Source organism: Misgurnus anguillicaudatus, chromosome 19, assembly GCF_027580225.2.
Source record: "Misgurnus anguillicaudatus chromosome 19, ASM2758022v2, whole genome shotgun sequence".
NCBI classification, from domain to species: Eukaryota; Metazoa; Chordata; class Actinopteri; order Cypriniformes; family Cobitidae; genus Misgurnus; species Misgurnus anguillicaudatus.
The window spans coordinates 26,841,168-26,858,002 of record NC_073355.2 but is presented as its reverse complement, the minus strand read 5'-3'; the positions used below and the strand labels follow the sequence as shown (position 1 = coordinate 26,858,002).

General features: G+C 38.9%; 1 protein-coding gene across 1 annotated transcript in view; it reads right to left on the bottom strand.

Moving 5' to 3' along the window:
• The window catches only part of shank1 (SH3 and multiple ankyrin repeat domains 1), a 114,867-nt gene that overhangs the window by 48,613 nt on the left and 49,419 nt on the right, over positions 1 to 16,835 (bottom strand). The window contains exons 3-11 of the mRNA XM_073857293.1: positions 9,341 to 9,544; positions 7,691 to 7,762; positions 7,399 to 7,507; positions 6,353 to 6,507; positions 6,087 to 6,254; positions 3,420 to 3,536; positions 2,238 to 2,315; positions 1,791 to 1,857; positions 1,225 to 1,394 (exon numbers count right to left, since the gene is read on the bottom strand). Coding sequence (XP_073713394.1) covers positions 1,225 to 1,394; positions 1,791 to 1,857; positions 2,238 to 2,315; positions 3,420 to 3,536; positions 6,087 to 6,254; positions 6,353 to 6,507; positions 7,399 to 7,507; positions 7,691 to 7,762; positions 9,341 to 9,544 — 1,140 coding nt within the window. The remainder of the gene's footprint in view (positions 1 to 1,224; positions 1,395 to 1,790; positions 1,858 to 2,237; positions 2,316 to 3,419; positions 3,537 to 6,086; positions 6,255 to 6,352; positions 6,508 to 7,398; positions 7,508 to 7,690; positions 7,763 to 9,340; positions 9,545 to 16,835) is intronic.

The window sequence follows — 16,835 nt, the reverse complement described above, 5'->3', positions numbered from 1 at the left end:
CTGTAGCAGTTAAAAGCTTTAATTTTTTATATGGAGTTAGTACATTTGATGGCAGCACAATCAACTACACATACTGTATGTGATGAAATATAGTGTTGGAGGGTGGACTTCCGCTTTAAATAAAGTACAAATACGTGGAAAAATTTACTTAAATACAGTAATGAAGTATTTGTACTTCGTTAACTTACATTCCACCACTGCCTAACATCGATTTTAGATACCTAACTGTGCCGGAAGTGGACATGCACAAAGTTGACAAGTCTCGCCCACGAAACCCGGAAGCGTGATAATCCCCTATTGTTGCAGCTGTCATCATAGAGACAGAGCGCAGTGCGTCATAACCTGAAAACCACGCCCACCGGGGGGAAAACAATCCAACCGTCTCCATTGACTTTGTATTGCGAGAGGCTGCCTCCTTGTCATTTTTGGCTTATAACAAAAAACAGAATAATGCCTAAAAGCTGCTGTGGGACAGTATGTACAGCTAACAATCTAAAAAAAGTAAGTTTTTATAAGCTGTCGACCCCAAACAACGAGCGTTTAAAGACACAAAAGTGGAAAACAGGCAACTTTTCATAGTACTCATATTAGTAGAACTGCGTCCACTAGGGGGAAACATAGTCAGCGATCCACTTTTGTCTCATTAAAGGCTGGGTTTTATTGCTCGATACCTTATAAAAACTTATTTCTGGGTTCTTTGGCTTGTTAGAAGTACATGTTGTCACACAGCAGCTTTTAGGCATTATTCTGTTTTTGTTATAAGCCAGAAATGACAAGGAGGCGGCCTCTCGCCATACAAAATCAATGGAGACGGTTGGATTGTTTCCCCCCGCGGTGGGCGTGTTTTTCAAATTTGCATAAATGCGCTCTGTCTCTATGTCCTAGAGCTGATATTCCAAATATGGCAAGGGGCGTAACATTTCCGGCCCATGCTTGAGGTTTTTGGCAAATCACAACGCACTGGATAGCTGGCCAATCAGAGCATACTGCGCTCTTCAGTATGGTGAGCTTTGTAAAAATCAACGCGCTATAGAAAGGTGGGGCATAGAGGAGCAACAATAATGTATATGTAAAAAAACAATTGTGTGTTTTTTAACCTTAAACCACGTAAAAAAAATTCTCCATTTTAGCAATATCATATGACCCTTTTAATAGGAATGCTAATGAATATCTTTTTCAAGTATTATAAAGCTCATATTATGCACATATGCATTAATCGATTACCTGCACAGAGACAATGTTTGATCCGGCAGCATTGGGAAAGGCAATCCAGTCTGGCACGTTCATGCTGTTGTCACTGTTGGCCCGCAGGAAGGGGTGAGGATGGGGCAATCCAAGTGTGCGCCCACTCTCCCTCCTCTGAGGGGCATACTTTGGAGACTCCAGGAAGGGAACTGACATTAAATTAAGAGAAAAAGAGTAAGAGAGAGATAGATAGATAGGTAGATAGACAGATAGATAGAGAGAGAAAGAGAGAGAGAGAGAGATTTACATAGAGAAGTATTTTGTGTACCTTTTGTCCTTATAGTGCCCTGCTGCGAAGTGGACTTTCTATATGAAGATCACTTTTAGAATTGTGCAGCTAGGGGTGCTTTTTCGGCACACTTTAATACAGAAAGTGTTGTTTACTATGGCTTATACAAACACCTTATTTGTATGACTCAGGCATGCCTGTGTTTGCTGACAGTGCAGGGCATTTCAACTGAACGAGTTATCGAGAGAAGTGCACTCCCCTCAGTGGAGGAAGCAATGATCACCGCGTAGGAACCATGTGAATCAGAAATCCTTACCTATGTCGGATTCACGGTGGTTCTTAATGATTTCTCCCAGCTCAAAATGGCCAGACATCACAGCCACCTAAAAATGCACACACATTTATTATTCATATCTGTCACTGACGCAGTTATGCAAATCTTGAGAACACAGTATAAAACACACACCAAAAACCACCTATTCATACTAATCATAAGCACACATGCTCACGGTCACAGCTGGTTTTGCAGAAATGGGGAAGGTTATGTTAAAATATTTTGTTTTACCGCAGCTTCACTTCACCTGAAGTGAACATACTCATTCACAAAAACACACAACAAAACAAATATGCAACACTTAAAATACTGGCAGAGGGTTGTTGGAAGATTGGGCTTCTTTAATTGCTTGTTTTAACCTGTTAATCAAATGCAGGGTGTTGAAAAAACAAACACAAAGCAACATATGGCCTCGAATCTAATAATTACCTGGAAGGGAGTCTGCCCGCTGTTATTCTTTGTGTCCTTATTGGCTCCTCGATACAGCAGAATGCGGGCACAGCTCTCCTAAATTGTGGTATCAGACAATAATGGCCTCAAGACTTTGAAGACATCTGATGTTGGCCATAAAATGTACAGTAACAGGCATCACTCATAAAAGTTTAGCACCTGAGTAAATACAGTTCTGTATCCACAATATTCAGTTTTACAAATGTTTGAAATATGGATGCTGTATACCCCCACCCACAAAAAAACACTACCGGTATAAAACGACTGAAAGTACATTATAAAGGTTTACCAGATAGTCTAGTACCAAACCAGCATAAAAAATGTATGTTACTGTAAGCTAAGCATAGTGCAGGGTATACACAGGTATATGCAACCCATTCTCACTCCCCGAAATCTGAAGCATGTTCAAACGACTTCAGCGTCAGTATGAAGACGCGAAGGGTGCCCCTATGCGTCACTATATCGACGAAATGGGAACTCCGTTGCTTTCATGCTAATCCCTCAGCGTCGGATATAGACGAAAGGGAATCCCGGAAGGTGATGCCGTCACGTTATGCGACGATCGCAGGATCATGCCGCTTCTGGATGGTAACTACTCAATTTTTTTCCAATTTTTAAACCATTGTCGCTTGGGGTTGGGGTTAGAGTTCGGGTTAGGATGTCAGTTGTATTGGTTTGTACTTTTTGTCTTCTGATTCTTAAACCATTGTCGCTTGGGGTTAGGGTTAGAGTTGGGTTTGGGTTAGGATGTAATTTTATGTAACAGAAAGTCGTCCCAAGCGACAATGGTAAAAAATTTGGAACAAAAATTGATTAGTTACCGTCCAGAAGCGGCATGATCCTGCCGATCGTCGCATAACGTGACGGCATCACCTTCCGGGATTCCCTTTCGGCTATATCTGACGCTGAGGCATGAAAGCAACGGAGTTCCCATTTCGTCGATATAGTGACGCATAGGGGCACCCTTCGCGTCTTCATACTGACGCTGAAGGTGTTTGAACATGCTTTGACGCCTTGGGGAGTGAGAATGGGTTGGTATATATGGAGTATACCCACTTCTCCAGTTACCACTACACCACTGTGTAAGCCGTTTTGCACTGATAATCCACTAAGGAATTTTATTGCTTGGCCTGATGTTTGTGTCTGGACTGGCAGCTATACCTTGTTATATAAAGCACATATGTGCAGGGCAGTGTTTCCTGAGGCATTCTGGGAAGAGGAGTCGGCACCATAAAAAAGCAGGTGCTCTAAGTGTTGTGAGTTTCCATTTTGACAGGCCTGTAAATGGAGGAATAGAGAAAGCGAGAAGGAAAGGAAATACAGGATGGAAAAAGAACAGATAGGATTAGAGAATGAACGGATGTGGTAAGGTAAAGGAAGAAGTAGTTGTGTGACATGAGGAAGGGAAAAGAGGAAGAGAAGAATAGATTTTATACATTGTCAGAAAAGATAGCTTTGCTAATTAACACCACAGTGAATGTGTGAGTGAGAGAAAAGGAATGAAAGACTCAAAATAGATATGGAGGTGCACAGAGACAAAAATACACAGTAAAGTAATAGATTATTAGAAGCATTGATACATACTCAAAAAATAACACATAGACCCAGTGGGATGAAGATGTAGAGATGAATGCTGTTTCCAATCAGCCCTGAGAGACATAGTGAGGGGATTGAGTGAATGATGAGTCGAGAGAGAGAGAGAGAGAGAGAGAGAGAGAGAGAGAGAGAGAGAGAGAGAGAGAGAGAGAGAGAGAGAGAGAGAGAGAGAGTAGACGAGAAAAAGAGAGAGATAGATAAACAGAAACTGTATGACATGAAAAGGTGATTTAAAGTGATAAAAACATTGTGTATTTATATGTTATTGGTTTTATAAAAAATGCAAACTTTACAATTCAGGGTTCCCACACCTTAGTTAACTTCAAATTCAAGGACCTTTCAAGGACTTTCCAGATCCAATACCCTTAAAGGATTAGTCTATTTTCTTAAAAGAAAAATCCAGATACTCCACTCACCACCATGCCATCCAAAATGTTGATGTCTTTCTTTGTTCTGTCCAGAAGAAATTATGTTTTTTGAGGAAAACATTGCAGGATTTTTCTCATTTTGATGGACTTTGGTGGACACCAATACTTGGCGCTTGGCTCAACACGTAACAGTTTTTTTCAACGGAGTTTCAAAGGACTATAAACAATCCCAAACGAGGCATTAGGGTCTTATCTAGCAAAACGATTGTCATTTTTGACAATAAAAATAACAAATATACACTTTTAAACCACAATTTCCCGTCTTCCTCCGGTCCTGAAACATCAGCGTGACCTCACGCAATACGTCATGACGTCAAGAGGTCACAGAGGACGAACGCGAAACTCCGCCCGAGTGTTTACAAGTGTGTTGAAAGAGTGTTCCTACGTTGTTGTATGTCAACTGATACTAATTAATGTCTTTGTGTCAGTTTATTGTTTACAATGGTCTGCAAATGTGCGTTTTATATATGTAATAGTGACCTCCCTACGTCACTACACATTTACGTTAGGTCGCGCTGGACCGGACCTAGACGAAAAGTTGTGGTTTAGGAGAGCGTGTTTTTAATTTTTCTTGTCAAGGATGACAGTTGTTTCGCTGGATGGGACCCTTGTGCCTCGTTTGGGATCGTTTATAGTCCTTTGAAACTCCGTTGAAGGAAACTGTTGCGTGTTGAGTTAAGTGTTAATTGTTGGTGTCTATTAAAGTCCATTAAAATTAGAAAAATCCTGCAATGTTTTCCTCAAAAAACATAATTTCTTCTGGACTGAACAAAGAAAGACATCAACATTTTGGATGACATGGTGGTGAGTAAATTATCTGGATTTTTCTTTTAAGAAAATTGACTATTCCTTTAAATTCAAGGACTAAAAATGTGGGGACACATTTTAAGTGACAGCAAGGTTACATCGTGTTACCTTTTAAGATACAATATTACAGTTCCCTTTCAAGGGAACTCACGCTGCGTCACTGCGGTGACACTTTGGGGACGCCTCCAGGGATAAGTGCTTCTGAATGTGTATATCAAATTCAACCAATGGGGAGGCTTAACGACAAAGACAGGGTGACGCGGGAGCCAGGAAGTATATCGCTATCTGAAATATTGCCAAAGACGGCATTACAGGGACGCAGGAAGTATGGCAAGCGAGATGCAGTGTCTCGTTCCCTTCTCAGGGAACAACAGTTACATATGTAACCCGAGACATTTTCATGTGTCAAACACAAAAAATGCAAAAAAGCATTTTGGTGTGCTTAAAAAGTTTAGAATTTTTATATTATCCTAAACTACACCGGATACACCTGGATTTTTTTCCAGAAAACTTCTTGCAAAGATAGATAGGTGATTGAAAGTGCTTCAATCTATATATGTATATTTTCAAAAACTTCCCAGGGCCTTGAATTATATCCACCAGATTCACAAACTTTCAAGGACTTCAAGGACTCGTGGGAACCCTGACAATTATGTGCATCCAGCAGGATTCGAAAAATCTCTCCAATTAACATCTTGTATCCTTTGATGGCTGACCTTTTATTTAAAGATGTTAACAACTCCCTTATAATTGGTGACTTCAAAACAGTACAAAATCACATTCTTTTTTTTAATTTTCTGAAAATTAATTTTTTTTCTGGAAATTTGGGTCTGTTGAGAAATAAGTGTGTGAGGTGTCCAACATTCCACACTTCCATGTTTTTTATTTTTGGTTAAATGAGTGCATCATTCAGGTACTGAAACTACTTTGGAATGCACCTTGAGATAATGTTTAAACATTAATGCCAAACCCACTTTTTGCTGGTGTCTCTTTGTACCTGATGGGTCTCATCCCAGCCGTTTTCATCACGGAGTCCCAGCTTGGCTCTGTGGTACAGTAGGGTTTCGCAGCAGGAGGTGTCGCCTCCAATCAGCACAGTGTGGTAAAGCGGAGTCAGTCCACGACTGTCCTTATAATCAGGAGATGCGCCCAAAGACAACAGTGTCTAAAAAAAGGAAAAAGCGATGCTTTGATTTAAATCCAAAAACAGAATTTAATCTCGATTATGAGTGCCAAGAAGCAGAGATTGTGTGTCTGTATTACCAGTAATGCGGTGTGCCCGTGTGCTCTGACAGCCTTGTGGAGAGGTGTCAAGCCATCTTTTGCCCTGAAGTCAATGTGAGCTCCCCCCATCACAAGAACCCTGATGGCCTCCCCTCCAGCCACCTCTGTCTGTACTGCCAAAGTTAGTGGGGTCTCTGTCATACACACAAAAACAATTATCATTATTCACATCAGGTAAATGCATAATTACAGACACTGTCTGGAACATAACACAAGTTTATGGCTTTTCATTAATGTTTTGTTTGTGAAGCTGGACACACATAGTCACAATAAAACTGCTTCCGCTGTTCTGTTTGGAGGACTTTGTGTTCATGGGTTTGGAACGACACAAAAGGTGAAATAATGACAGAAGTTTCGTTTTATCTTTGTGCTCCGCTTAGTGGTTACAAGTGGAGCAGCAGTTCTCACTCCCTGTTAGCAATGTCTGCTTTGAGAAGTGACTGTCAGTCTGGCAAGCACAACATTAGATCTTTGTGTGACAACTCGGATGACACAAACTGTGAATAACACTCAAGGTAGCCGTCTTGTATGTCGCACTCCAACGCTAATATTACTCTGCATTGTCATCTGGTTGATAACAAGACTTTCACAGCATGTCTGGCCATGACTACAGCTCACAAAATCTTGCAAATGCTGAAAATGTGAATTATTATGCCATGAAGATGGCTGCTCAATTACAAATTGAAAGTATTCAGAGGTTGACACACATTAAACTTTTCAGCAAATTCTTTTATTTATTTAATCAGACTTTTTGTTTGTTTAGAAAGCAGCCAGACAGACTAACATTAACCTTTCTTGCCTTGCATAATTTAAACTCCAGATCACTGTTGTTACAAACTCCGTGTGTCATGCATCTTGTAAACATTCATTGTATATTCACATAATCCCATCTCCATATGCATGTACCATGTGTGTGGGACAGTTTATGCTCTGTTGGCGGTTATTAATTATTCATATCACTAATGGGCACCACGCAGTTCATTAAGTCGTCAGAAGTAAACAAAACGGTGTGTCAGACACCTCACCTCCTGTATCAGCGTCATGGTAGTTAGGGTCAAGCCCTTTGTCCAGAAGTTTGGCTACCTTTTCCACTGCACTAGCTTGGATGTAATCCATACATTTCTTTAGACTAGCCTGTGGGGAATGGCAGATACAACACACTCATAGCATTTGCCAATTTACTTGACAGTCACAACATAAACGCTAATGCACAGACACGCATCATAAGGTTGCATACACTTTCACAAAGACATTAAATGATAACTTCATATTTCTGTTTCTCCATCAAGAATATTAAATTTTTATAGTGCAGCCTACCTTTGTGTGCAGTTTGGCCAGCTGTTTCTCATCTAGATTTGTCTGTTTGTACACCCTGGTTTTATAGCGGAACTGTGTAAAAGAAAAAACGGAAAGGTACAACAGTTAAGCTCCACTGAAAAGATTTTGCCACAAAAATAAAGTGATCCATTGAGTAAGTCCATTGAGTATTGTTCAGGAGAAATAAGAAAACAATTACATTTGTTAAAACACTAACTATTGGTCAAATATTGGTCAAATACTAATGTCAAATTTACTAAAGACCTAAAAAATAGTAAGCCAACTAAGCAACAGCACTACTAGGTATAATTTTAAATGTTTTGTTTAATTAAAATATTACATTTTAAAATGTTTTTGTCATAAATTTTCTTTCGAGGGGCAGCGAAAAAATGCACTGTACACAAGGGGGGCCGCACGCTGAAGAAGTTTGGGAACCACTGATCTAAATCATTCTATGCTTAGATGGCTGCAATTGTTGCTGATAGGAGAGGCATCGCTTAGATCATAGTGCGTGTGGTACAAGGCAGAAGATTTTTTTTACACGTAACAGTTTATTTGAAATGCCAGAGAAACACATGGTTTGCCAAGCCATGTTATTTTTTATTTGCTGGAGGAAATAAATAAGGGGTCACTAGGAAAAGTCACACAATACCAGGTGTTTCAAAACTTCTTGTAAACCTTCATTTTAGGTTGGGAGTTTACACCCTGAATTTTCCGTGGTGCTGAACTCAAGCGCATCAGGCGTAAGTAGATCGCCCGCACCTGAAGATCATCACCTCTGCCTATTGGCGACTAATTGAATTAATTTGTGCTTCTCTTTATGTGTTGATCATTATGAAAATCAGCTTTTGTGCCTGTGTTATTTATTTTGGGCCTTTTCGGTAAACAAACTGCAGATATTACCACTCCCATCTGCACTTTTTTGGAATTGCGCTCTCACGCTAATTTTCCCTGTTTAGTAAATCTGGCCCTTTATCTGTGAAGCTGTCTGAAACGTTTTCTTTGTTTGTTTGTTTGTTTGTTTTTGACTTGGCAATACTTTTCAAGGTGGATAAACTTTATGACGCAACTGTACATTTTCACTACAGATAACACTCATAATAAAAGACTGCTGCTGCTATGGGGTGCGTAAGTACACTTTCTTTGTGCCACTTTCAATCCACTTCTAAATATGTTGCTTTTAGCTTCCATAGAAATGAATTCGCTCAGTTATTCTGGCTTACCTATCCTCAAAACGTGCCAATGTACTGTAACCCTTATAAGGGGGAGAAATTTGTGGTATATTTGTCAATACGTCATCATCACATGATAGAGCTTTCGTTTTAGAGTTTCATTTTACTTGAAATATTTTTGTATTCCTGTCCCCCAAACTCATGTCTTTTTTTTATATCTTCATCATACTGTTGTCCACACAGATTGTCAATTTTCTACCTTGCTCAGCAATGTAAGAGGAAAAAGGTTTGTTTTCAATTATTAAACTAAGTAGACCTGTTGTTGCTGTTCACTTTAATAATACTTATATTACCTTTATGTTGTAAGGTAATCACCCCTCCCCAAATAAACCTTTAAAGAATTATATATTATAGATGGTCAAGTATAAAAACAGAACCGAAATGTCTAAAATTAAGAACAGTATAACATGACAGATACCTCCAGGTAGGGTACTCCTTTCTCAAAGGATTGTGGGTATTCTCTGAGGGGTCTCTCTTCCTCCAAAAACTTGGCATCGTGCCCATCAGTAGCAGGTTGGAAAAGGCCGTAGTTTAAAACATCCCTTAGAGATTCGGTTAGACTACACAACACCTGCTGCTTTGCCTTCCACACCGTTGCATCTGGGTTGAACCGCAGACACTTCTGCAGAAAAAGAGAGAGGCCATAAATTGACTTAGTGGAACATACACTATTTTTCATTCATTTATTTATTAGAGGATTGGTTACTGGGACCAGCTGAAACATTTGAAGGTACGGAGCATGAATGATACTGAAAGTGCAAGTAAAGTTTCTGACATTCAAAGGCTCAGCTTCTATTCATGCACACTAGAGGGAGACATTGTGTAGATGAAAATAAGTAAAACTGCACCCCATGTCATATTAGCGGACCCCGGGCAGCAATGGACCATCAGGTTCATTAACATATAATTTGAGTCTTTAATCACGATGGAACTGCCTAACTGGCAATACTAATAAATGAATAAACCGGCACTTATTCAGTAGCTATGATTACTCGAGTAGTTAAATGTTGAATTGTTAGAAATTCCCATCGGACACACTTCAGTAGCTATGATCTTGCCTAAAAATCTCTTTGTAGCACACAAGTCTGAGCACTGGCCCCAGGCTGTGGGACATGCTAGCTTAGGGCGGCTCAGATTGAATTTTTGGACAGCAGCGAAAATGGGACGATCCTGCAAAAAGTGTGCTGGAATGAGATCCCTCCCCTGACCTTGAGAGTAGCTGCTATGATTGGTCTGTGGTGGTAGCTGTATGTATGCCGATAACAGTAGTAGCTCTTTCATATTCTGCTCACTTTCCCACTGTCCTCCTGCACATGTGTGCGTGTGTGTGTGTGTGTGTCAATGCAGTTGTATAGAGAAGTGTGAAATTTCTTCCTCCGTTATTCAGTCTCTCACTTTGCGCACAGCCAATCCCCATTTCTATGGCAACCATGTTCATTAGTAGAGCAAGCTGCAGGTTGCCATGGAAACATCTCAGCGGTCCCTTGGTGCGATATGGTATGGTGTATGTGTTTCAGAGTGATCTTAAAGAGAGTGTGTCTACTGGAGGGAGTTTTCTTGAGGAAGTTTACTGGTGTAGTTGATAAGTTCGCTGACAGTTTGCTGTATCTCCAAAACATGTCCAGTAGCGTTATATTACGCAGTAAAAGTAAAACATCTCGAAAACACAACCACATCAACACAACATTAACACTTACACAAGCTATGGAAATGATTTAGCAAGGTACATAACTCAGATGCGAGTTCATTTGCGCCCGTGCAATTACAATAATTTAGGATGAATGATAATACACCTGGAAAATGATATTTAATTATAGTAATTTAGCTGTTAGTCTAGCTATTCTTTTCAGGTTTAATCAACAGATCTCTGCACAATTTATATTCTGCTTAAAACTGGTGTTTTCATATCTTAATGTTATTAAAGCGTCGTGAAACAATTAATAGAAAAAGAGAGATTAACCCTTGTGCATTCTTTAAATTTACTACCCTTTTCGTGGAAAACATCCTCTAAATTAAACTTATAAAATGTATCAGATTAATATTTTTTCCAATTTTTTTCCAATTTTTTTCATAAATCCACATGGTGCCACATGATGATCAACCGTAAAAATGACAAATTTTACCTCTTGGCAAAAGGAAAAACCACAAACATTCAAAAATGAATCTGCAATCCAAAAATGTGGTTATAATGGAAGTAAATGGGGCAAAAACAGCCACTAACAATAAATGAGGGAGAAAAAAATAAAAACTGATGCTACATAAAAACTAAAAATGCATAAAAGCCAATTTTTTTTACCAATCTTTGACTATCTATGTCCAAGACTGTGAAAAAGGTAAACAAAAGTCCAGTTTACAATCACTTTTTATATTGAAAATCTATAATTTTGTGTGTGTTTTCCCCCCAAAACAGTGACACCACTTATGAACTTGGCAATTAAAGAGTTAAAATCATGTTTCAAGTTTTGATTAGTATTGAGGTTCATTAACAGATTTATGAAAAAAATTATAATTATAATTGGATTATAATTAATATTAATCTGATAAATTTTTATAGCCGTTGAATTTAGTGGATGTTTTCATCCACTAACAACACAAAAGGGAAGTAAAATTTGCCCACGGTATATCGTTGAGGTTTTGAATAATTTCAAAGCATTTTCTTAAAATATATGTAAATATAAGATTTATCAACAAAAAGCATTCAATTTGCTGAAACAGAGAGAAAGTTGTGTCCAAATTAAGAGTAAAAAAACCCTCTAGTGGATGAAAACATCCACAACAACACATAAGGGTTAACACATTTAAGTAAAATGTACCTAAGATGTCTATGCATTACTATGCAAATCTATTTATATTGAGTGTCGCAGAGATGCCAGGTATTTTTGTAGGCCAACCCAATAAGTTAGCAGGACACCGGATCCCTCGTTACAAAGCCCATTTATTTTTTCCCAAAGACTTTTGAATTATCGCAAAAAATAAGCCCTGTGTTTAACAACACTGTAAAACAATTTCCGTAGAAATTACAGTATTACTGGGTATTATTGGCAACTAGCTGCCAGTAACTTACTGTAGATTTTACATTTATGTTATTTACTGGCAACAGTTTGTTTAAAGTTAAATGAACATGAAACATTATTAGTCTTTATCTTCTACAGTAAGTTACTGGCAACCAGCTGCATAATTACAGCAAAATTTTTACAGTGAAATGTTTATGCCACTTAAACCCCATTCACACAGACCTTTGGTCCCAGAAAATACTCGTAAAATTGCCAGACAAGCTTCTGTGTGAACGCAAACATGTACCGGGATCGTTGCCGGAAAGAGGACCTAGTAAGATACACGGAAAACCCTCTGTGTGAACAAGAAGACAAAACAATGCAGTAATGGGCGTGTCGTAGTGAGGACGCGCGCGTCATAAAAACAAAAGTTATGGTTCAGCTCCTTAAAACGAGAGATTTACATGCATATCAACATTCATGACAGAAAAAATGTCATAAACTAGATTGAAGCAGTTATCAAGAAATGATAAATGAGACACATAAACAATACCGTAGTGAGGACGTGCGTGTCATGGCAACATGAAGTTGGTTCAACTCTTTAAAATGGGGGATTTACAACATTCACGACGAGAAATGTCAGCAAACAGGACTGACGCAGATATCAGGTAAGTTATCTCGCCACTTACCGCGCTAAAGCGGAGATCATTCAGCAGCATAAAGAAAATCGCGTCACACGCTCATTTGAGCTTTTAATAAACAAAAATGCTCGTGCATCATCCCAACAAGATATATCTTTCAAGTCCTCAAAACGGGGGTTTTAAATGCATATTAACAATCATGATGAGAAATGTCTAAAAACTGCATTAAAGCAGAGATCAAGGAGCTCGTCAAATATCCAATCTGAAGCGGAGATCATTCACCAGCATAGAACGGTGCGTCACACGTTCCTTCTAATCTTATCATAAACAAAAATGCATGCAAGTGGTTTCTGGAGAGAGAAAAATAAATAATATGCAAACTTCAAACGCTGCGTAGAAGATAGTGCAGGACTTTACAGGTCACATGTCTTTACGGGACCTTGCAGATGCCGGCAAATCATTGGCAGTGTGAATGAACAAAAAATCAAACGATCCCGGAAAAATCCAGGATGCATTTTTCGGAATGTCTGTGTGAAAAGGGCTTTACTGTACATGTTTTGTCTAACAAGTTAATCTTTACAGATGAATTGGACAATAGGGGGATCTTGATGTAAAAAGGTTGAGATTCCCTGTTTTAGGTGTTTTCAGTTATGTTTACACGATACATTCTGTTTAACTTTCCATGCATCTCTTTGTGTCGGTGCGTTCCCTCCGGGCCATTTCTGCAGGGCCGGAGTATTGGGGATTTGTAGCCTTTAATGAGACCTATGGGGAAATAACATCCACAGTCTCCTCGCTCTCAATCTCTCCTTCTCTATCGGATATATTCATGACTACTCCCCCTTCTAGTGTTCAATTGCCTCCACACATATTGTGTTTTCCACTGCCACTCACAACTATGTGCAGTCTTTCTTCCGTAAGTGTCTTTTGCCATTCATCTTCTACCATCTCTGTCCTTTTCTTACTACGTTTCCCAAGTCCATCTCATGCTGGGAGCTCTTGCCTCTCTGAGAAATCGCTGGTGTAAAGAGCAGCAGTCAGACTCTTTGGCTAATGAGAATGAGATGCAGGCTGCTGTGTAACAGCTTTGATGCCCATAGCGGAGTATCAATGAGTGCCACAATTTGCAGGTGCGGCAATAAGTTATTACTGCACTCTATGTATGCTGCTTCAGACACGGCTTATTTTCAAAGCCCCCACCCCGCCCTCCATGTTTCACTGCATCAAAGTGCAAGTCTTCAGCGTATTCAGGGTGAGTGGGCGATACTGTGGCCCTAAAAACACTTCTCCCTTTAGATTCCTTAGGTTTGTGTATCCTGTCTCTCCCCAAACTCATTAAACCACAATTAACGAGCAATTAGTGTTTATTGAGGGAGAATTACTGATATGTAGAGCAGGCTTAATGTACTGGGATTATATGGACATACTGTATTACGACGCACAAGAGAAACGGAGATCGTAAAAGAATACGATACGAGGTAAAACAAAAATCGTGAAAGAAAGGCAGTACAGAAAAGCTATTCACTGTGCCATTTGAGTCATTTCTTTATACTGTAGCTCAGTCTGTAGATGGTGCTAGCAATGCCGAGGTCAAAGGTTAGATTCATGTTCTTATAGAAATGCACAAAATGAATGCACTGCATTGTAAGTCACGATGGATAAATGTCTGCCATATGCGTAAATGAGTCATATACTTCTTTTGTATATGTTACAGATAAAAAACCTACTGTAAGATCATAAGGGAAGTGTTTGGCAGAGTGTTTGATTCAGTGCAGATCACCAGGTGTTCCAATGCCTTCATGTTCCAAATATCTTTTGCTAATTACAATTTGCTAGCAGCTTTTTGAACTAAATAGGCAGCGTTGGATAACTGAAACATATTGTCTTTTTCTTCCAAACACACAGGCACACACACACCTACACTAATTATAGTCTGAAAACCAAACAAGCAATGGGCAGATACATTGCAGTTTTTCATCATTATAAAACACTTTTCACACTTTGTTAAAGTGGTTAACCACTTATCCAAAGTATGAGAATAAAGAAAAAGAGGCTTTCAACATTAAATAAAAACTACCCTGTTTACTCTGCTAATGGTTTCTCCAATGCATCTGTCACAGATACCCGTTCAAGATAAGACTCTGGGTCCAGGTCTTCCATTTTAATTCAGTTATCAAGATAATCAAATTATTCACGAAACGTTAATCTATCTGCACTGCCAAGAGCTATGGGACAGGCCAGAAAACATAATGGGAAAGGGAATAAGGCCTAGATATTGTCAACGTAAGAAGTGAGAAATTAATATTAACAGACTAGATGTTGCCATGTGTTACTGGTCTGGAAGAGAGCAGTGCCATCGTTTGTGCCCCCATCAGCACGGGTCCACAATGACTTTAATTAAAAGTGCCTGCTTTAATTTGTGATGAACAATAAATAGATTACAACCGTGATTTCATTTGCCACTGAACCTCTTCATCTGCCTCGTAAGAGAGAGAGAGAGAGAGAGAGAGAGAGAGAGCGTCACTTGAACACCATCACAAGCCTTTTTATTTTTCAACTCAGATCTTTTATTTCATTTTCTGCTCTAAAATTGTTGACGTCACCTTGAGTGCTTTTCTGTTTTTCGAGTCTCTGTATTCTAAAGTCACAGGGTGGTTTACAGATTTTTTATTCTCAGCTGTTGGGGAACACAGCATTTGACTAGTCCCTCTACTTTCTTTCTTAAGAAAGAAGCACTGAAGTGAAGATTTTGCAGGGGTTTGCAAATCTGCTTAAAGGAGATGCTAGGATAAAATCTACTTACGCACGCACACAATCGTGCTCGAAAGTGCACACAGACTGTGTAAGCATATACCCGAGGGCAATTTCAGCAGATCTAGCAAGCGTCAGCCCACAATTCAATTTATATTTCGTAGCAAACTGGATACCATGAAACCATATATCACAAAGTCATATTTGAAATAATGATTGAAATATTGATTCATTGACGTTAATACGTCTTAAACAACCAAATTTTCAGAATCAATGGCTTTGGAGCTGATTTAAGAATGAACTGCATGCACTAACAGTCAGTTTATTTGTATGTTTTCTGCATTGTTTAAGTGCCTAATACACTAAACAAATTATGCAAATCAGGTAACAGTAAAACCAACCCACAAAGTCTGTGCTGAACACAAATTACACGGCTAAATTTTAGATCTTGTGCACTTTGTACAGCAGTGCTCATGCAGACACCTGAATCAGCTCTTTAAAGGGCTCAAAGCGCACTTGTCTATACCGCACATCTGGAAATACGCCCAGTTATGACGTTTTTCCATAATGTGATGAATTACTGCAACCGTAATCCATAGAAAATTCTCATTTACATGAAACGCTGTACCTAAATTATGTATATGGAATTCTGCTTGCTTTAAAGTGTAGTGTAAATTCCTCCGGGGTTATTGTGCATGGAGTTTTGTGATTAAGAATTTAAAACGAATCTACACGGAAAATTTGCGTTTTCAATAAAAAAATTATAATAATAGACCCTGGCATATATTTCATGTGCATGGTGCATGGTTTAACCTATCCAGTCTCACGAACTTTCGTTATATAGTCACGTAATTTTTTGATTGTTTTTTCGTGATATTATCACGAATTTCCATGTTTTTTTCGTGATCGTATAACAAATTCCTGTTTTCGTGTGATTATCACGTATGGGTTACTCAACTGTTTTGTCCAATTTTCTTACCATTGTCGCTTCGGTTAGGGTTAGATTTACATAAATTACATCTCTACCCAAACCCAACTCTAACCCTAACGCCAGGTGACATATAAAAAAAATGAATCAGAAAAAATTGTATAAACCAATACATAAAGTGACATTCTAATGCAAGCACCAAATCTAACCCTAAACCGAAGTGACAATGGTTTAAAGAGTAACTAAACCCTAAACCAACTTTTTTAGTTAATGATCTGTAAGAAAGGGGCTTCATTAGTGCTGTTCATTGATTTGAGTAACTTTTTTGACATTTGGGTATAAAGTGTTTCAATACTACAATATATGGTGTAAAAACGTCTGAGTGCTGCCCTCTTCAGGTTGAACAGTGGCTACTGCAGTTGAATTTTCCTATTGGATAACAGCTTAGTTCGTCCCCTCTATCTCCGTTGGGATCTGCCCACTTTTCTTGCATTTTTCAAATATTGCCAGTGGGTGGAGTCACGCTCTGACCAGGGATTTATTTACTCTTTAAAAATAGGAAAAAGCAGTTGAGTAACCAATACGTGATAATCACACGAA